General features: G+C 41.2%; 2 protein-coding genes and 1 long non-coding RNA gene across 5 annotated transcripts; 1 reads left to right on the top strand and 2 right to left on the bottom strand.

Moving 5' to 3' along the window:
- Positions 1-305: 305 nt before the first annotated feature.
- Positions 306-4,758, bottom strand: si:ch211-148l7.4 (uncharacterized protein LOC563603 homolog). The gene is made up of 3 exons (XM_056385331.1): positions 4,591-4,758; positions 2,862-4,173; positions 306-2,820 (listed from the first exon to the last, which is right to left on the bottom strand). Exons 2-3 carry the CDS (start codon positions 4,146-4,148, stop codon positions 2,485-2,487), a joined length of 1,623 nt encoding a protein of 540 aa, XP_056241306.1. The 5' UTR covers positions 4,149-4,173; positions 4,591-4,758; the 3' UTR covers positions 306-2,484.
- An 8-nt stretch (positions 4,759-4,766) lies between these two features.
- Positions 4,767-6,002, top strand: LOC130175100 (uncharacterized). The gene is made up of 2 exons (XR_008828695.1): positions 4,767-5,004; positions 5,205-6,002. It is a non-coding gene; the product is annotated as an uncharacterized LOC130175100 (long non-coding RNA).
- A 1,296-nt stretch (positions 6,003-7,298) lies between these two features.
- On the bottom strand, positions 7,299-18,936 carry tbc1d22b (TBC1 domain family, member 22B). 3 transcript variants are annotated; one of them, XM_056385828.1, is made up of 14 exons: positions 18,633-18,936; positions 15,209-15,265; positions 14,702-14,891; positions 14,429-14,603; positions 13,411-13,578; positions 13,065-13,135; positions 12,657-12,785; positions 12,452-12,517; positions 11,560-11,674; positions 11,269-11,375; positions 11,111-11,186; positions 10,896-11,023; positions 10,680-10,775; positions 7,299-9,889 (listed from the first exon to the last, which is right to left on the bottom strand). In XM_056385828.1, exons 1-14 carry the CDS (start codon positions 18,686-18,688, stop codon positions 9,761-9,763), a joined length of 1,563 nt encoding a protein of 520 aa, XP_056241803.1. In that variant the 5' UTR covers positions 18,689-18,936; the 3' UTR covers positions 7,299-9,760. The 3 variants fall into 3 exon arrangements, with proteins under 3 accessions (XP_056241803.1, XP_056241804.1, XP_056241805.1); XM_056385829.1 differs by having other exon boundaries at positions 14,429-14,600; XM_056385830.1 differs by lacking the exon at positions 15,209-15,265 and having other exon boundaries at positions 18,633-18,935.
- Positions 18,937-20,745: the final 1,809 nt, after the last annotated feature.

Here is a 20,745-nt window from a genome sequence, read left to right as displayed (position 1 = left end):
AAATATAACTAATTTCTTGTTGACATATTTCAGGTATCTGAGCATAAAAGGTGGAAATGGAAGGAAGAAAAAGCTAAATAACGATAAATATGGATACAGTAATAAATTATGTTTCACCTTCATTTTTGATTTCCATAATTAACTGACCAGACATTTTCTATTAAGTGGAGATGTAGGACCTTTTTTTTTTTTTTGTAGATATTTTAGGCAGCCAGGGAGACGACAAGACTTCCTCTTTAATCCAAAACAAGTGCTGATGAGACCTGCTCACCGCTTCTGAAACTGAAATTTGCATCACACCCACAAACAGCTAAATGTATTTATTTTTTTAAATATGGAGGGAATATCTTTACATAAAAGGTTTCATGTTGTATTACTACTTCAAGTACCACAATCAGTCATCATTGTCATTCTGCAATCAACCCAATTTTAAGAGTGCAATCAGACTTTCATATAACGTACACAGGAACTTACTGACAACCCAGTTTATCAGCATGGAAAACTTCACAAAATCAGTAGGAAGAAAACAAACAAAACATCCCTTGAAAACTGTGAAGTTTTAATAATGTTATCTATAAAGAGCCATAGACTCATTTACAAAAGACCTTGAAAAAGTAGAAGATTCAAAACCTATTAACTCATGTTCTATATTTTCACAGTTGCACTTTTAAACAGTAGCTGAAAATCATTTAGAAAGAACAAACAAAACAAAACTCACATTGATCCTTGTTCATTGATCAAAGCACTTATCACACATCACAGACACACCAAAGGGCTGTGGCTGCCATCAGTCTATCTATTTGCATAGCTAGGTAATACCACCCGAGTTCAAGCCAGCTAAAAAGACAGGCCATGATGAAAGGCATTGTATTGGGTATAATTATCCATAACAACCACGTTGTTCAATAACTACCACATGTTGGAATCTCAAACAGCATATAAAAAGGCTCAGTCCATCTGTCCAGCCTTGGTGAAGCAATTAGCAAATACTTAGCAAATACTTAGCAGTCTTGACCAAAGAACTGAACCTCCATCCAGTATTGTAACCAGTGCTACAAATACAGTGCAAATGCAAATACCCAGGTCCAGCAGACAACAGTGACAATCCAGCTAGTGACACACCAGAGTTCCCACCAAACTGTGACTTATTATTGCCAAAACTGTAAGGCAAATAAGTAAAATACAGCAGAAGACACAACAGCTTCCTTAGCCGAAGCACTCCAGTTGTGTGTCGTAAAAATAAACTCTAGCAAAAAGGATATCTGGCAGTGCTTTGGCTGGAACGTACCATGCTAATGCAGATGGCATTGTTTTCCAGATGTTCTTAGTCTCACTCTAAGGAAACAAGGTTCTGATCTGTAATACATATCAGCTTGTCAGTAACACAAAAATATGAAGGGATATGCAAGACTCAATTAAAGCAGCATACTGGAGTTTTTGCATGTTTTCTTTTCAGTGTATTTCACTAAAGACTGAAAAACTGCCTAGACTGAGGTAATCCATCACAGTAAACATTATGATTAGTCAAAGTTGTGTTATTTTTATGCTGTAATAAGGCTGAAACTGATTAATTAATTTGAAAACTGTTCATCAGAGGTGCACACAAGTGCTTGTGGGATGCTCTACTTTGTCTTAGAGATGGCTGCCAAACAACACACACACACGATCCTTTTTGCGATGTCTACATTAGCTTCTTGGTGGATTGTCCCATAAGCAGCACTTTAATACACTAAAATGATCAGTTTTCAAATACATTAAAATACAGTGATAACATTACACACTAACTCCCTAAATGGTCTCTAAATGGATCTCACACAAAAATGATTTATAAACTGTATGGAAAACAAATTGAGTGAGTTTCGAGAACAGTGGTTTCTCAAACATTTTGATGTCAAGGACCACTAAACTGACACAAATTAGGCCAGGGACTCCAGTTTGATAAGATTTTGTCTCAGGGTCCTCCATCTGATGAAATTTTTAGAGGTCTTATTAGAGAGAAAATAGGCATACATTCTGTCATTGTGTTACTTATGAATGGAATTATAGTGAAAATAAATTATTCCCTTCTTGCTGGGGACCCCGGGTACCTTTTCATGGACCTCTGGAAGTTCCCGGACCCCACTTTGAGAAACACTGATCTAGAATATAGCAGACATTTGAAAATCTTAAAGGAGCTGTAATTTGCTTAAGATAATGGTTGGCAGTAAAGTATGTGATTTATAGTGAAAAGGCTAAATAAAACATGCAAAAACTCTGGTATGGTCCTTTAAAAACTATTTTCCTTTAACCCTTGATGTTGATGCTGATAAATGAAATCATTAAACCAATTAAACAAACAGCGTAGATATAACAACAAGATGTTCTAAATGCTGAGTGAATTAACTAGTTAATCAACAAGAACTTGAGATACTTCAAAACGGTCCGCTCTCTAACCCTTCAAGGCAAACAAAAAAAGGCAATTGCTGATGACATTCAAAGTGAACCTCAGGCTTTGCTGGCCTGCTGTGTGTAGCCCTCTGTGATGCTCTCCTCCTCCACCCTGACTCGCAGGTGTTCCTGACAGTGTTCTAGGAAAGAGTCCAGTGCTGAGAAGCCCTGCTGACAGGGCACACAGTGGTACAGCCTCTGCCTCTTTGAGCTGGGCCATTTACAGGTGTCCATCTCGTGTGTGCACACACTGCACTGCCTCCTCTTGATGGAGGACTGGTGAAGCTCCATGTGTTCCCTCAGCTGTGACTGCAGAGAGAAAACCTCTGCACAGGAGGGGCATGGGAACTCTCTCTCCTCCTCCTCCTCCTCCTCCTCCTCCTCCTCCTCTTCCTCCTCCTCCTCCTCTCCTCCTCCTCCTCCTCCTCCTCCTCCTCCTGTACTTCAGGCACTTCCTTGCATCTCCCAGGATCACTGACCTTGGTCTCTAATCTGGCCACTTTCCTGGGCCTCCCTGGACCAGCCCTAACAGTCTTATTATCTGCTAGGCTGGTTTTTGATTTATTTGGTCTATTTTCTGATAAGTTGTAGTCTTTGGTGGTACATCCTACAGACTGACTTTTGTTTTTGATTGTGGTGAAGCTCGAGGCTGTGTGCTGTCTGTAATGTGCCCTTAGGGACAAATGATGGAAGAAAACTTTGCCACAGAACTGACATGGATATGAGTCTCTTCTTCTGCGCTTGCTTATGACTGGCCTTGGTTCTCTCCTAATGTTTTTCTCTCTGCTGTGCTTCTCTTTTCTGTGCACATAGAGCTTAGAGGTGCTTCTGAAAACCATGTCACAAGAGCGACAGCTCAGAAACTTCTTCTTGGATTTTGGTCTTATATTTGGATCTCCATTCACACTGGTATTCTCTCCTTTCCTTGTTTCTCCACCAGTACATTCTCCTTTGGTCTTTTGTCTCTGTGGATCCATCAGCCGCTCCTCGGTGTGGTTAGTCTGTTCATGGCGTTGCAGTCCAGCCTCAGTGCGGAAGGTCCTTGGACAGAATTGGCACACGCTTACAGCTCTGCTGCTGGGCCCTGGGGTGTCTGAACAATCAGAGCGGGTTGAGTCTCCCTCAGAAACCGGAGGAGAATCATCTGGAAGGCTGCTGGCATCAGCTATATCTGATGGGGATGGTGGTTCACTACAACCAGCCTGCTGATGGTGCAGCAGAGCCTGCTTCTGGCTAAAGCCTCTCCCGCACGGGGCACAAGCATAAGGGCTACTGTCCAGGAGGTGAGGCTGGCGGTGAAGTGACTTGTCCTGCGGCCTGCTAGGGTCTAAGGTGTGAGTTGTACATGCAGGGCAGGGAGAGCTGAGCCGTGAGTCTCCATGACAAAGTTCACACTGGGAGGAATCACGATCGCACTGATGTAGCTGTAGGGACGACTTCAGGGAGAACTCCTGCCCACAAGAGGGACACCGGTGAGGTTTGGGTAATGTGTGTTTTAGTTCCTGGTGATGCAACAGATCTGCTGCATAAGGGAAGCCCTTACCACATTCTGGACAAACATTTGTGGGCAGGTGGGAAGGTCTCGGCCTCTGGTTCCGTGTTTGCTGTTTGGTGTCAGCCCGTGCGATGAAGCTGGCAAGCCTGGACAGGGTGTCAGCTGTCGTCCTGGAGCGGCTGAACGACTCCGGGGCCCTTGTGGTGCTCCAGCTGACTCCATCCATCCTCCTCTTTCACCAAGCTCCTCTCCTGCTTCAGTGGAGACAGAGGTTTAGGTCATGAGCTTGGAAACTACAAAATTACAAGAACCAAAATAAGAGGTTTAAACATTCAGCAGTTTGTTGTATTTAAACTGAAAGGTACGGAGCTGCTGTTGCCTGACAGAGAAGTGCAGTCAGCTGCTAATCAAGTTTGAAATGGAAACGAGAAGCGTGCCTTCTTCTTAGCTTGTAGCTCTTTCTTACAAACGTATTATCAATTATCGGCAAAATAATCAGTTAAATAACAGCTAAACAGCCAGCGATCCTTTTAGTGAGAAATCTGAGCTACATGAGCTCACAAACGTTACGCACCACAGACTGGCTTCGTGTTTGGCTAACGGTAGCTCGTAGCTAGCTGCGCTAACAGGTTAAAAACGCTCACTTCCCTTCGCTAAAGCAGCTTTACCTCGGTGCTCAGAGAGAGGCTGTGCGGCTATTTCATCCCAAACAGGCTGCAACCCGGGCGGTGCGTCGTGTTTATGTTTAGCTTCATTACCACAAAACAAAATGACATGGCTGCAGAAGTGAAACCGAAGTTTGTGTGGGGTTGGTGGGGGGTACTTCCAAGTCGCAAACTGACCTGACGTCACCCATTGGTTTGTGGACTGCCGTTTTGAAGCGTCAAGTTTGGCTTAATGTACGTCGCCATCTTGGTTTTTTGGAGCCAGAAGAAACCATATTTGGATGAAAAGGTGGAGCTGGGGAGGAATGAGGGGTGGATCTGACCCGTGTCCTCGAGGACACCAAGTACGCCCACCCGCATCGGCAACCTGACGGCAACAGGCTCCTGGCTGAGACGTGCGAAGATGCTGCTAACACGGTTAGTTTCACATTTCGAAGTAAACTAACTGTTAAATTAGTCTTATAGGCTAATTGCATACATCCAACATCCATTTGGCAAATATCATATATGTGAGGAGTAACTTAACTGATGTTATAGTAGTTGAAGTTAGCATGTGGGCTAACGTTAAACTGTAAAACCATAGTGTGAAACGTATTCTACTCTTGTGTTTTAAATAGGTTCTGCAGAACATGAACAGACTTCAGAACAGTTTCTCCCTCAAACCGTGGATCTGCTTCATGTAAACTGTGTCACACACTAAGACTGATGATGAGTAACGGCTCCTGGACTTTTTGCACCTTACCTCCATCACTCATGGACAACTGCAATAGCTTACAGTCCTGTCAATAGACTGTTGCACTATCCTCACTTAGCTATGAAGTATTAATTTATGTGTCTAATATAATTTATACTTGTTACTAAATAAGATTTATCCACCTCTCTTTATTGTGTAAACTTGTCTTGTGATGGTGAAGTTCACCTGTTCCTTCATTCACAATTGTATTTTATTTTTAATTTGTCAGTTACAGTTTATTGTAAATTGCACACATTATTTAATTCATCCATGTATTACCTTCTTTTGTACATCTCTCCAGTGGTGTAAATTGTTGAAATTAATGCAGTTTTAATGTGAAATAAAGTTTTTTATGAAGCTTTGCTTTGTTGATGGTTTTTATGGAGCATGTCTGGTATGAATTTTAACAGTAGCAGCACGGTATAGAAATCACACAATACATTGAAGTTTTTCCTGAATTTGTAATTAATCACAAGACTTTCTATTTTGAACAGCTGGTCTGTCCTTTCATCAGAGGAAGCTGAACAGGAAGTGGTTTTCTGGCATCATCATCATCATCATCATCATCATCATCATCATCACAGCTCATTTGAAAACTAAGGATGTCCATGCAGTCTCCTTTGTCCATACATGAGGTTCTCCTTCTGTGGGCACCAGTCATTCAGTTTTCAGTGTGGATTCCTTTGAATGAAAGTAAAAGACAAACACTTTAGTTCAGACATAGTGGATCACAGTTAATCACATACCAGCTGTCAGGACAGGTGCATGAATACCTGCTTCAGTTGAGGACTCCTGTGTATGAATTTACAGTATTAAATGACAAACCCCTACAAGATAATGTTCTAGTATACATTGTGTATTGTACTAAATACAATAAGATACCAGCGAGAAGAGGAGACAGAAAATAAGTAAATGAGATAAACTTGAATGTTTTGCTGCATGTAGGAAAATTCTATCAGCGACTGTTTTTTTCTTATAACATGAGAGTGAGTTAATTGTTAAACTATATTTATCCTTGTCCTGCAAATGTTTGCGTGTTTGGGACAAGGTACGGTTACCATAGCAAACACTAAGTTATCCGCTAGCTAGCTAGCTAGGTTGGCTAAGTGCATCCGTGATTCACATTAACTCTAATATTAATTTGGATGTTAACTGTCTCCCTTTCTCCGGTCAAAGCAAGTAGAGAAAACACACTAGCTTTAAGTGAGCATCATACACATTAAAACTGCAGGACGTTCAGAAAATAAACATTTACTTACCGAAAAAAAACAAAACTATATATCAGCATCTCTCCAGTCTGTTAGCGCTGAAGAACGAGCCGTAATTACTTTGAAAACTCATTAAAACTAACAGCAAAACTCTCACTGCAAAATTCCCACGCCACCGACAAATATTTAGAAAAATAATACAAATTTATCACAACTGACTCAATACGATGCGCACATGACCCAAGCTCTCCGCCGGTGACTACACCCCAGTTCACACTTTCAAAATAAGAGTCTCAAGAAGGTAAGAGGTAAAGTAGGTCATAAAAGTTCCATCTTAGAAGCTATTGTCTATATGGGGATATAGTGGTATAGCTTTGGTATCAACTTCTGTTAGGGCGTGTGTGTGTGTGTGTGTGTGTGTGTGTGTGTGTGTTATTTTGGCCAGTCAAAATGCTTTTTGAGGGACACCTGCAGTGACTGAGGTCAGTGTCAGGATGAGTCTCTACATGAAGGGAACTGAAAGTAACGTCCTTTTTGCAGATTGAAACGTGAGGATTGAAGTACACGCACCAAGCAGCAGGCACATTCAAAATATCTCCAGGAATTTTTCTAGTTATTATTAGTATTGTTGTCTCATTTCCAAGAGGTAATTTTTCCTCTGTAATTTTTTTAAATGAGCTGCTGTTGTGTTTATTTCTCTTGTTGATTACTTGGATTTTCTGAAATAAAAAGGAGAAAAAAAACAGTCTGTACACATATCAAAACATAAATTCATTTTGGCACTTGTATAACAATCGTTTAATATAAACAGAAAGTTAATATACAGCAGGTACTGTAATAATTGAATAATTATTCCTTTAAAAGCCTGAAGCCAGCACTGACTATTGAAGCACAGATTGTATTAGCCAGATAACGATTGGCATGTTATTGTTGAAAAAACAGCAGGAACACTTCTGGAACAAATCAACACATTTTCATTTTGTCAACCTTTAGTTATCAACATCATGTCTGAGGACACGTGACCTTTACATGAACACAGCATGGAGTGAACAACACCATCATGGCAGGGAAACAATCAGTCATTGCACCTGAATGAAGAAAAACTACCACAAGGCTAAGGGTATACTGTAACTGTAACACTCACAACATGACATGTTTCAGGTGAGCAAAACAAGAGTACAGGTGGCTCAATAATGCAAAAACCGACAATGAATGAGCTATAAACATAGATATAAGATATAAAAGGTAAATGAAAGTAAGACTTTTCCAAAAATAAAAAAAGGTCTACTTCAGTACCACAGTGTCTTTAGTAGCATTTCACTTAATATAATGCCATGAAGTAACTCAGACTTCAATCTACAGTTGAAACAGCGTATTTCAGAGGGACTGGATAATTTCTGGATGTGATTTAAGACTTTTCATGAAAGATACATTTCTTGTAGTTGACAATAACCAGGATAACAGCCAGGCATCTGGTCCACAGTGATTTTAAATCCTGATTTTCACATGAAGCAAATGACTGAAGCAAAACCCCTTACACACATCTAATGGTAGGAATGACTGAGTTTACCAAAGGCTAATGTTTTTTGATTCTTCATACATACATTGTGTCATAATTAACACTGGTAATGAAGGTAGATGAGTCATAGTAGCACGCACACACAACAAATGCAGTTACAAATAAACACAGGAGATATGAGAGCACCCTAACCTGAACCTGGAACAAATATAAAACACAAGCATTAATGACAAAGCATTGATCCATGTTACATTAAAAGGATGGAGTACATTACAAATGCTCATAACAAAGGCATCATCATGTATTCTGAGCTGCACTGTGTCCACAGGTAGGATGGTGTGACTAAATGTCTTCCAACAAACATTGACAGGGGCACTTCCTCAATTAAAAAAAATATCTCAATTATTATTTAACAATTATGCTAAACTGAGGAAATGGAACATTTTTACTACTTGTTATAATATGTAGTTTTTACAGTGGCCACAGGTTTTTAATTAGATACTTCACAGACTATCATAAGATCATTTGTAAGACATCTATTCTCTTTGTTATGCATAAAAACTGAGTTTTGGGAAAATCAACACAGTCTCATCTTGTGCCACAATCTCTAACTAAAACAGTCTTTCAATTGTCTAAAATATAATAAAAGTTAGATTCATCTAAGTCAGTTCCAACATGAAATTATATCTCTTTCAACTGACATATGAACGGGGACATTAATCCAGAAGTTCTCACATTTTCCTGATCTATTCAGGGGCAGTAAAAATATTAATTTTACCATTGTTGACATATGAACTGAACCCAAGAGCCTCAGAGCTTTTCCAAACAATCTTTCCCAATCCCAAAAACTCTTCAGGACCAGGTAGGCAAACTGATACCAGACCAGTTTCTCCACCTTCAACCAAAACAGTACCTACTATATGCTACTCTTAGGTCTTTTACCTAAATACAAACCAAAATATCAGAACTGGCAACTAATTAAACTGACTGATTGAGGCCAAAACTCGGGACTTTGATGAGTTGATTGTACAGTGCAGATTTGGTAACCCTGAACCAAAATATACTGTATGTCTACTCACAAACAAGCTCTCTTATCTGAAAAAGTGTGGGAAACCCGAAGTCCAGTGTCAGACTAAATCAGTTTGAAAAGAGACAAGGTTGTTGTTGCCTGGCTTAAACCAATTATTTCTTTCCTTGTAAAACATCTACTAAAACAAATCTGCAAAAAAATAGAATCTGTAGATACCATCTTTCACTAAGAGGATGATTTCACAAACATTCATCATCCCTTTGTATCACAGCATGTACCTCTGAGTGTACACTCCACTTGAGAGACAATCAATGTTGCATGACCAAAAACAGTACAAGTAAACCAAAATGGCATAGCTGTGGTTATTCATACTGTAACAGTCCACTGATACGGTGCAGTGCGTCGACTGCAAATAGTCTCATATTCACTGAGCTCTACGGCTGCACCATAAACCCAAATCCAGTGTGTGATACTCAGCGGACTTCATTTTCACAGGATAAGTTTAGTGGCTCTGAGATTACACCCTGCAGGTCTCCTGGAGCTGCACTTGAATACATCAGTCTCTTCCAGGTCACCGCAGAGACAACACTTTCTGGCCAGACAGTGTGAGTCCATCCAGTCACAGTCTGGTTCCATCTGAAGTTTAAAAGTACTGTGTCTGCTGTGATGTGGACGCCCCGAGTCTATCTCTTGTAGTGGCTCGGTGCATCTGCAAACATGTACTTCAGTCTGTAAGCTTCAGCCAGGAGGAGACCCACTTCCTCGTTCCCCCAGTGGATTGTGGGAACGTTCTGCAGTAGCATGAGAAGGCCCTGAAAACAGAAAATTATTTCAAGACTTCTACAAGGTAGCAGTTAATAATAGTTTACACAGCATTAGAGTAGAGTTTACATAACATTTCAGGAATACATAAAGTATGTGGATTAGTTTGTAAAATCTAGTTCCGAGACAATGGAATCAGGTGTTCATGTACACAATGCATACCTTGTAATGATGTTTTAAGCATCAGCTAAATCTTTCATCAGAGAAACATTGAGCTACTGCTGCAACACAAAGTATACTAGTTAAGCTAGCTGTGAGCTAGTTAACACAGTAGGTAACTGATCCAAACATTGTCCCTTTAACCTGATAACTGTAGAGGATGAGGTTGTGTCAGATCATATGACCTCCTAAAAACATGGACATATGTTTCCCAACTTTTCAAGTGGAAGTGGGTGAAATTGAGACACAGAAAATTCAAGACTGAACAAAAAACGTGGTAAACGAAGGACGAGCAATCAAGCCTCAGTGGAACTGATCAGCTGTCCTATCAGGTTATTTTCTGTCAGTCATGTGTTTTGAGAAAGGGAAGTTAAAATGAGCAACATAGAAAATCCAAGTGTTCACATCAAATTCAGTCATGTAAAACCTGAAACTGACCTCTGTTGTTTAAAAGAGGGCAATTCAAACCACATCAATTCAGACAGATGCATTTCAAAATAAAATCTTTAAACACTATCAATTCAAGTTGCTTATCAAAAGGTTTCAGTCTGTCTTTGCTTCAATAAACCTGTCTTTACAATAAATCTGCGCCTGTGTGAGTAACGACAGAGACAGTGGTACCTGAAAGTCAACCATGGAGAGAATTTCTTTGCGCCACTCAATGAGGAAAGCAGCACAGACGTAGAGGTGGAAATGGGAGAAACCCTCTGCTTCAGCCTGTGGAGAACAGAACAACTACGACCATCAACAGGAACACAACACTTGAACCCAGTAAACTGAACAAACACTGTGTGATGGAGCATGTTTGCAGCAGTGGGAATGTGCTCTCTGCTCTACCTGGTAGGTGTCCCAGAGACGGATAGTGCAACGAAGGGGCAGCTCCCTCATCAGAAGATTGTTCATCCACCGGAAAGCAAACTGCAGGTACTCCACCTCATACTTCTTGAAATGATTGTGAATGTCCTCTGGAGACAGGCAACGCACAAACACAGCCCTCTATCACATTCTGTACGTATGAACTGAGAGCATGTCACAGAAAAAGATCCACTTACCATCTATCCTGCTGACCAGCTCCTCCAAAGCTTTCACTTTGTTCTGGATTCCTGGCTGAGCGAAGGTGTAGTTGTCCTGAACGGAAAATCAATCATCAGTGACCGGGCACATTTTTATTGTTTTATGTTCACTGAGGTGTTTTTGTGTATGAACAGACCTGTATTCCATCCAGCAGCTTGCTCATGCACCAGAAGCTATCAGCTTCGATGTTTCTCTGGGTGTCCAGAGGCAGCGCTGCCACCTCAAAGTTCTCCACATCCTCCGCTGCAACAACACAACACTGAATGATACAGAAATCGCCCGACTCACATAGAGGAAAATCTGCACAAGATGCTGAAAGCTCCTGTCTACTGAGGTTGGTAACAACACTGTATAATATAGGCACATAAAACAGATCACCACCAAGCTGACATAAGTCTATGCAGGAATTTTCTCTCCAGCAACTTACTGACAAACTCAGACAGGAAAACAACAAAGAAGGGTGTGACCAGATCATTGATTCCCTGGACGTAGCCACTGGCTGGGTGACGGATGGCCCAGATAAAGAGGATTCGCTCAAACACCTGAGGGAAGAAAGACAAAAACAAAATATTAGATTACCTCATTTACTATGAGACACTGGGATCATTAAGATTTGTAACTTTCACTTCCAGTGGTTATGAATTACAGTGTTTCTTTGGTCCAGTTTTTACAACAGTTTCAATGTGTAAAACTCTAAATGAACAGACAAACTGACTAACAGAGTACAGATCACTGAATCAATGCAACAGCAGTTTCTCCTGATTTCAACATCACCCTGATCAGCATCTGATTACTGTCAAAGTACTATGAGTGAGTGTTTAATGTTGCACCTCCATAAAGTTTAAAGTTAATGTCTGTCCAGACTCATTTATATGTAGTTAAGACTTTGAAGGAATTTAATAAAAGGTCTTGAGTGTATTTTGGCCAGCAAAGTGTTTTTGCTGAACATTATGATGTCACAGTGAAGTTTACGTTTGACCATTGTCATAATTAGCAAATTAATTCTTGAGTTATGGTGTTTTATGAGGTCACATTGACCTCGATCTTTGACCACTAAAATCTTATCAGTTCATCACGGTCCTTGGGCCCAAAGATATCTGGGTAGCCCACTAATCTGGCTTCATGATTCAGGATCCTGCTTCAATCTTTATTTGACAGATGAACCAAAACAAACTCAAACACAAAAAACCAACAAAGTCTGGGTTCCTGGTACCTCGAAAAAGACACCATGAGAAAATGCCTTTACCAGTGGTAAATCTCTCTGCAACAAATTAAACCATTATGAAGTGCTCACACACTGTTTGTAATTGTAATCTTACCTCTTGGACAACAGGCTGCTGGAACAGGGGGATCAGGGGGTTGGTTCTTGGAATGTCGATGTGGATCTAACAGGAAGAAAGATTATGGGGATGTTATTCAAAGCAGATAACCGTTTCCTTTAAAATCATAATATGGTGTTAACATATCGTTAGACAGATGAATAGCAGCAGTCTAAAGGCCTGTTAACTCAAACTGTGGTAATACCTGTCTGTATGTGTCTTTATAGTGCTCGTCTGTTCTGGAGTGGTAATACTGCTCTATAAAACCAAAGTATTCTTCTCGCTTCCTTTTCAGCACCAGCTCTCTGCGCTCCTTGTTGGCCGGCAGGTAGCCCTGTCAGAAACCAGAGACAGAAGAGAAAACACAGATGAGAATGAAACTTTATTTTTTGATGACGTGAACAGTTTCAGAGGAACAGAACAGGCTGACCATTTGAGATAAGAGAAAAGCGAGATAAGGTTGCCTGGAGGGATAAGCCATTTGACATCATGTGAGCATTTTCTAAAAGGCATGCAACTGGCTGCACAGAGGCTAGAAAATCTAACTTGGACTATTGAGATGAGGCTTGGTACCCAGCAAAGATGCAGAGAAGAAGAAAGTCAGGAGACTTACAGAGAGAAGCCTCCATGTGATCGGCCGGACTTCTCTTGGAATTCCTGACCAGCTGTGCTTCCGGAGTTCCTCTGTAACAGCACAGAGCAACATATAAACACACATTATCAACACAAACCACAGCACAGATCACTGAAACAAATGTTATATTCGGCCGGCTGAAAACAAGCATGTTATACCACTGTCAGAAGGCACACCTTCTCCTTTCTCTAAAATGACTCACTGATGCAGGTTAATGCATTCAGACAGACCTCTGACATGGGTTTAACCCACTTCAGTGTGTCGGTCCTGCTCCATATCTACAGTGTGAAAGTGTGTGGCTGTGATGTTTGTTCTCATGCTGTACCTAGATCAGTGTTGGGACTAGCAAGCAGATGCTTGAACTTGTCCAGCCGACTCTTCTCCCGCACTGTCATGGGTGGTGCCCCTGACGCGTTCTGGTCTGAGATGCGAGCCACCAGCGGGATGATGGGACGAACTGGGAGTGACTGCTGCTTCTGCAGCGTGGAGCGAACTGTAGAGGGCCACGCAAGACAAAGTAGCAAATAAAAACTTTATGTTACAAAGTGTTTTAATAAATAATATTAAAGCCATTAAAGTGGGGCATGATATACATGTTTAAACTGGAAAATCAACAGATTCACCATGTTTTTAAATGGTTACACAAAAAGCATCGACCATCAAACCCCTATAGAAATATATGCACTAATCTATTTATCTTCACAGACCATCCTGTAGCTCTTTTATAATTTAAAAAATGTTGTCTTCTTGTTTATGAAGTGTGAATGCAATCTTTTTCTGTGAATTTTTAAATTTATGTTGTCCCTGTGAAACTTAACAACCACATAAAATAAAACAAATGAACAAAAACTCCATAAAACAAGAAAACTGCACACGAAATGGCATCTGCACATTAAGAAGTGATCTAAGAGGTGTTATTGTTTATGAGTCACGCTGAACAGTCTGGCTGTAGCCTCCGGGTCCTGCTTGCACAGACTCAGTGGGAGACTTGTCAACAGAGATCCAGGTGACCCGTGAACATGCTGACTATTCACAGCAATCTGCTGGACTGATGAATAGCCTGACGCTCAGGACATATGGTATTATTCATGTGTGATTCATGTGGGCTTTAATTACTCTTAATTTAGAGTTTAAGATACACTGTTAATACACAGCACTACTGTGTTCATGGTAATAAACTCACTGGTTGTTTGACCAGAGTCTGAAAACACATTAGTGCACATGGGGATAAGAGCCTCAGCAGTCAGCAGTGTGACGTCCCTCCTGTCTGTTATTATCTTCACTATGAATCACCTGATAAGCTGCTCAGTAGGTCTTAATGCTGCAGCACATGGGCCACGTACCTGAGGACGAGTTGAGGTGGGCCTCACTGTTAGACTTGACGACCTTGCCATTGACGTGCTCGCAGTCTGCATCTTCCTCCTGAACATCATGGAGGTTTTGAGCGTCTGAGCCAGGAGAGGCCAGTCTGTGTGAAGTCCTGCTCTCTGTGTCACCCACCTGATTCTGCTGCTGCTGCTGTGAATACAAAAGAAACACATCAGAACATCTCCTGTCGCTTCAGACCAACTCAATGCCTGTAGCTGCTCAGTGAAAAAACTATGTCCTTTAGCCACCTGGTTCTGTGTGGACGTAGAGTGCAGGCCTGATGGCAGGGATGAAGCTGGGGCAGGGGACCCGAGGAAATCCTCATCTTCCTCATCGTCAATGTCCCAAGCATCGTTGGTGCTGCGGGCGAACTCGTGGAAGCTTGAGGCCTTTTTAGACTTGAGATTGTTGAACTTGGGCTTTGTGTCTTTGGGATACCTGCAGGGGGACCGATCCAGAGATCAAGAGAGTTGAACAGTCTCACTCATGGCAGCACTAGTAGCTTATTATACAATGAACTTTAGGAGATGAGATCACCAAAACAAAAATAAAAGAAAACTGCAAATCCAACAAAAAAGGGCAATAAAACACTGCAATTCTCAACACAGGCACAGAACTAGTGCATGCAATTCACACATGTTCAAGTCCTTGAAGCAAACAGCTGCAAAAAAAGACTGAAAATGGGGGCGACACAAATAAAATGCATCCATGTGGATAACATGACGCCATGCAGTCCAGCTACGTTGAGCACTCACGTGCGCCGCAATCGCGGGTCGAGGGGTGGGTGCTGTGCTCCATAAACTGGTTGTACACTGTAGAAGATGACGTAAAATGCTGTCACCTCTGTGCAGAAAAACACATGCAGCTTCCAAGTCTTTGACCAGGCTAGTGCTAATAGTCAAAGATTAACCTTTCAGAAGATCTATCAGTAATTATTGTTCAGAAAAACGTTGGCTGACACATGTCCTGTCCTTGTATGTGTTTCTCTTTCTACACATAGTGGGTCCAGGGGGGCAGGGCTTGGGGCATGGCTGTGGGCAGTGACTGCTCTGTTGTCACATCACAAAATAACAGAAGTCCTGACAGCTCGTTTCAAGGTTCAGTTTCTGAATACAGGCTGTGTGCATTTCCCTGTGGACTGAGCGCTTTGATTCTTTCAAAGTATTAATATAGAACCTAGACCTGCTTTATAATCAAAAGACATGGAAATCTCATTTTATACAATATGGGACCTTGAAAATCAGTAGCACCACAGATGGAAATTACACTTGGCTGCCATACACACTGTGTCCAGTGTTATTACAAGGAACAAGATGGATAATGTGAATTTCCACCAACAAAAGCAAACCATACAAAGGAAAGCAACGGTTTATTTGCGAACTCAAATTAGCAGTTTGGGATTAATTTGAGATTTGTGTGTTTCTGCATGATTTTGCAAAAGCTTGAAACACAGTGGGGGGAATTTTATGAGCCACAGACACGAGCATATACAGCCTCATATTCTGCCTTCCATGACCAGGATGACAGCTCAGTTCTTCCCTCTAGTTAAAGAGCCCTATCCCTGTCTTATTTAGACTGTGCTGTTTTTAGTGAGCATTGAAAAGAACTAGGGGACAGCTTGCAGAGCCCCCATGTTCATCACCACCCTGTGCTGGGCATTATGTTCAGCGGATGTGAGAATCTTAATGCTCAGCTTCTTTCCAACTCTCTGGCGACACAAAGCACATTGAAGAGTCGCAGGACGGGATCCGGGCCAGACCCACAATTACCAACAAACACTCCTTTCCTCATCTCCTCTCCTTGCAGCCTTCTCCATCACATTTACACTTTTAGATATTTTTTCACCAAACAGAAATCACCGGATTCAGTTGCTTCATGCCCAATAGTAAAACTTCAGTTAGAGCTGTGGTTACACAGCGTGGGAATTGAAGTGCATTTGAAATCTGTGTCTGTGTCAACAGCACAAATCAGATATCGGTTACAGTCTTGTAATCAAATAATTTACTTATAAATCATCCATTCACTTTTCAGACTGACTTTGTGAATCTGAGTGGCAGCTTTTGGTCAAAGTTACTGGGAGACTGATTGTTGCTCGTTGAAGAACACTTTTCCTTCTGGTGAGGATTACGTTTACAGATTGGGGGATAATGGAATTTTCTATGACTATTCTCCAAATATAACATCACCGATTATCCAAAATGTTTCTTTAGCAATGAATATCACTACTAGTACGTGGACTTCGTGGCTTCTCACACCTGAGGCTGAGAGATATGAACCTAATTCATGTCATTTGCATGAATAAACTGACAGTAAGCCTGGTGGCTGAGAACTGGGCCTGCTGATTATCTGGCAGTGCCACAGTCTCTTGTTTACCAGCCTCAGACTTGTTTTATCAGGAGCGGCCCAAGGACAGGCAGTGAGACTAGCTGCTCGCTTTCTTGTTCAAACACATGTTTGTGTTTGGGTTTCCAGCCTTCCGCCCACCACAGTTTGAGAAAGATCAGTGTGTGTGACAAAGGCAACAACGCCCTCTCCTTGGAGATCCTCTCCTCTCAGATTTCCCAAACGCACTGCCCTCCCTCCCACCCACCCACCCACTCCACCCTCTCTGCCTGGCAGATGCATGGAGCCAGGGCAGGACAGCCACTCAGTCTTCATAGACATGAAGTCACACAAGTCAATAAAGATATAAACACAAGCACATATGCAGGAATAAGTTGTGTGTTATGATGAGTTTAGTGTGCAGGTTGAGTAGCATAAAAAAGTATGTATGTATGAGAATACCTGCAGATACTCAGAGACAATTATAACCTATTACCATGATGCCAATTGAGCAAACACTACAGGCTGGGACTGGCCTGTTTATGCCTCTCATCTATTACGATTACATTCAATTCACAGTGGTAAGCATACATTTCTCTGACAAAACACTTATGTAATCTTAACAGACCCTTTTACCTTCTTGATGTCATTAGCTGCACAAGAAGACATTTTTGTTTACCAAATCGTGTCTCTCTGGCATAATCCAAACAAAGATGGCTGCCAGAAATGAGAGATGAATGTGAACCAAAACAAAAATACATGTATTTTATGAGTTATATTTATCTATATTGGTATTATAATGTATACTTTTATATTTTCATACAAAATAATGCAATAAAATGTTTCTTGTGTTGTACGAAAACATTAAAGACATACACCATTTCTAGATACTTGGATTAGGAAACAGAGAAATGGGTTAAAAATATTTTTTTGTGGTGTAGAAGATGGGATATTTTCATCCAGATATTTAGAAGAGCCTTTGAGGATTAGGTGATGTCTTCAGATCACCTGTAAGTCTTGTTGAATGACCTTCTCACTATGTATAACAAGGTTAAATGACCCAGTTACACATGAGAGCCACCAACTGGGGCTTGAACTAATTTAGGCCTAAATTACAAACACTGGTCTATGTGCTGTCTCCCATAAATAACATAATACCATTTTCCATAACACATCATATAATCTCCACTTTGTAATACTTGTTTCCCCTGCGAACCAAAGATGAACAATGACATGACTAACTGCTTTTGAGGATGAGCTGCTGGTCATCTTAGTCGACAATAAAACTGCCACAAAAAGAGGATGTGTTTCATTAAACTTCTGATGACTCAACTAACAAAACCCCATTATGAGATTACAAAAAAAAAAAAAGAAAAAGAGAGAGATCTGAGATTACTGCAGTGACCCAGTCTCCTTCTCTGTAGCTAGCTCATATTGTGTGTCAGCTCAGACAGAGAGCATATGGCGGGCGGTGCACGGACTGTGACAGCTGACACCTCCACCCCGAGAGGAGAGAGATGGAGGTCTGTCTCTCTCAGCTGACACACACTCAAACTAAACGCTAGAGAGGTCTGTGAGGTCCAGGAGTGAATGTAATAAAACACACAACTACAATACGGTCAAGTAATGACTATTCATTAGGTATTTGCAGTGATGTTTTAAACGTTAACGTCAGTTTATCAGCTCAGCTTTAAGCTAATATCCCCATGCACTTGATTATGAGTTGATTCAGGCTAAAATAAGCTGTAACCGTTGGTGATATTTAATACGTTATTTCACGAGGATCCCTCTGAAACTTACTAAAGGAACATAACTAGGTGCTGTTTCGATAAGAAAGAGAGAGTTACGAAAACCCACCTTCCGGGAACCTTTGCGTTTTTCCTCCAAAAATTGATCCTGTTCTCGGTGGCCATACTCGGATAACACAACCCCCTTCAGACCGACACCGACACCGGGTCCTCGCATGAACAAACCACAGGGGGAAACCGTTTCCGTGTTTCAACGGCGACAACTCAGGCCGGCTCGGCTCCTTCTGGTCTGCCCCCTCATGGGTTTAAACGGTCGAGAGATAAAGATATTTAGCTTTCAAATGCGATGATGTGTTGTACGGAACACTGGAAGCCGCCATCTTGGAGCACAGCGGCCGAAGTGTGTGATTGGCGGGAGGCTCGAACAGGTGCAGTGTGGTCGGCCAATAGGGTAAGCTAGTGGAGTGACGGTCAGGGATGCTCTCTCTCTCACACACACACACACACACACACACACACACACACACACACACACACACACACACACACACACACACACACACACACACACACACACACACACGGGGGAGACGGTTGAAACCTAACACTGATAGGGGACAGTTTGTTGTTCTGTGGTAAAGGTGTCGGTGCAGCCATGTTGATGCCTGCATATTGTTTGTATGTTTGACTTCACCAGGCAGGTGGTGAAATGGCTGAAGAGGTCTTCCCTCAACAGAAGGGCTTCGGGCCTTTGTTGTTGGGCACTGGCAGTGTCATTATTTCCCCATACACCCGGAAACCAACCAATGCTGAAAGGCTGAAATTAGTAAGTTGATTTATTGATTAGAGACGGAATGACAGTCACTTTTAGATGTGGACTATGCGCCATTTTTATTTTTACTATTGGTTATTATTATAAACCATTAGGCAACCATGCATTTAAGTCATCTTATACGCAAAAATGCTAAAACTGGTAGCCCACCTGCTTCTCACATGTGAGTATTTCCTAGTTTCCAAGTTTTTGTAAACTCAACATGTTTGTACAATTTTAATATGTAAACTTGGGCTTCAGGGATCAATAATGGTCCTTTTTCACTGTTTTATTACATTTTACTGAACAACCAATTGATTAAGAATCCTGTGCCTTGCCCAAGGTTTTCTGTGTGTTCATTACTTGACACATAGAAAACAATGACGCTATTTGATCAAACACAACTTTAAAACAAAGGAGCTCAATATAAACTAAAACAGTTAAGGTCATAAAAAGAGACTTTGACACAGAGTCCACCCTCAAGACCGGCCGTCATAGTTGATATCCTACTTTAGTGCTAGAAATTTATAACACATGATTAATCAAATTACATAGACCAAATTAATTGTTAATCATAACAGTTATTAGCTGCAGCCCTGCTGTATTCTCACAGCTGCTACAAAAATGTTCCAGCATAGTATTTATATAGGGTCAGACATTTTCATAGCTGTTAAGCGAAAATTCTGATCCCATGATATTTGCAATGGGTCACAGATTTTGACAGCTGTGATAGCAGAACTGTAGCGTACACAGTCAGTACAGTTAGAGTGAAATCTGATAGGTCCTTGATTTTATTGCACCAGTAACCTATCCTCTTGTCTACTTGACCTCTGACCTCAATGGAGAATGCAAGTGAAAGAACACCACTATAGAGGTTAAAAAACTTAAAATCATGTATTTCATGAATGAGAGACAGTTGCATTCACCATGCTAATCAGTTTAAGGAAAATAAAAAGTCTACTACATTACTTTAAATATAAACCATCCAAACCACAAACCTGCACACAAATCAAAATACTTCCTCTACTTTCTGATTCTTGCATCTTATTTGATGCTGAGTAATACTTCTCTTTTTACCCCAGCTGCTGCATGTTGAGCGTTTGTCCACATGAGGGCAGGCGTTTTCTGTTTCAGTGAAAGAGCTTAAGTCAAAATGAGACCAGTTCAACCACCTCTTATTTACTGTAAATGTTTGAAAAGAGAGTTTTTACTGCATCACCAACAGACAGCTGATAGCACAGATGTGTTGGCAGTGAAATGAAACTGACTAACTTTTCATTCTTTGATGAGCTAAGTCATTTCATTTTCACCATTAGTCATTTAACTCCAGGACCCCAGTGACTTTCATGGAGCGTTTTAAAGTCCTTGTGTTCTATTCAAATGCAGGGAAATGCAGGTTTTCGAGACTTGC

Source organism: Seriola aureovittata, chromosome 9 (assembly GCF_021018895.1).
Source record: "Seriola aureovittata isolate HTS-2021-v1 ecotype China chromosome 9, ASM2101889v1, whole genome shotgun sequence".
NCBI lineage: Eukaryota > Metazoa > Chordata > Actinopteri > Carangiformes > Carangidae > Seriola > Seriola aureovittata.
The sequence above is the reverse complement of the archived record's forward strand: the minus strand, read 5'-3'. Positions and strand labels throughout refer to the sequence as shown.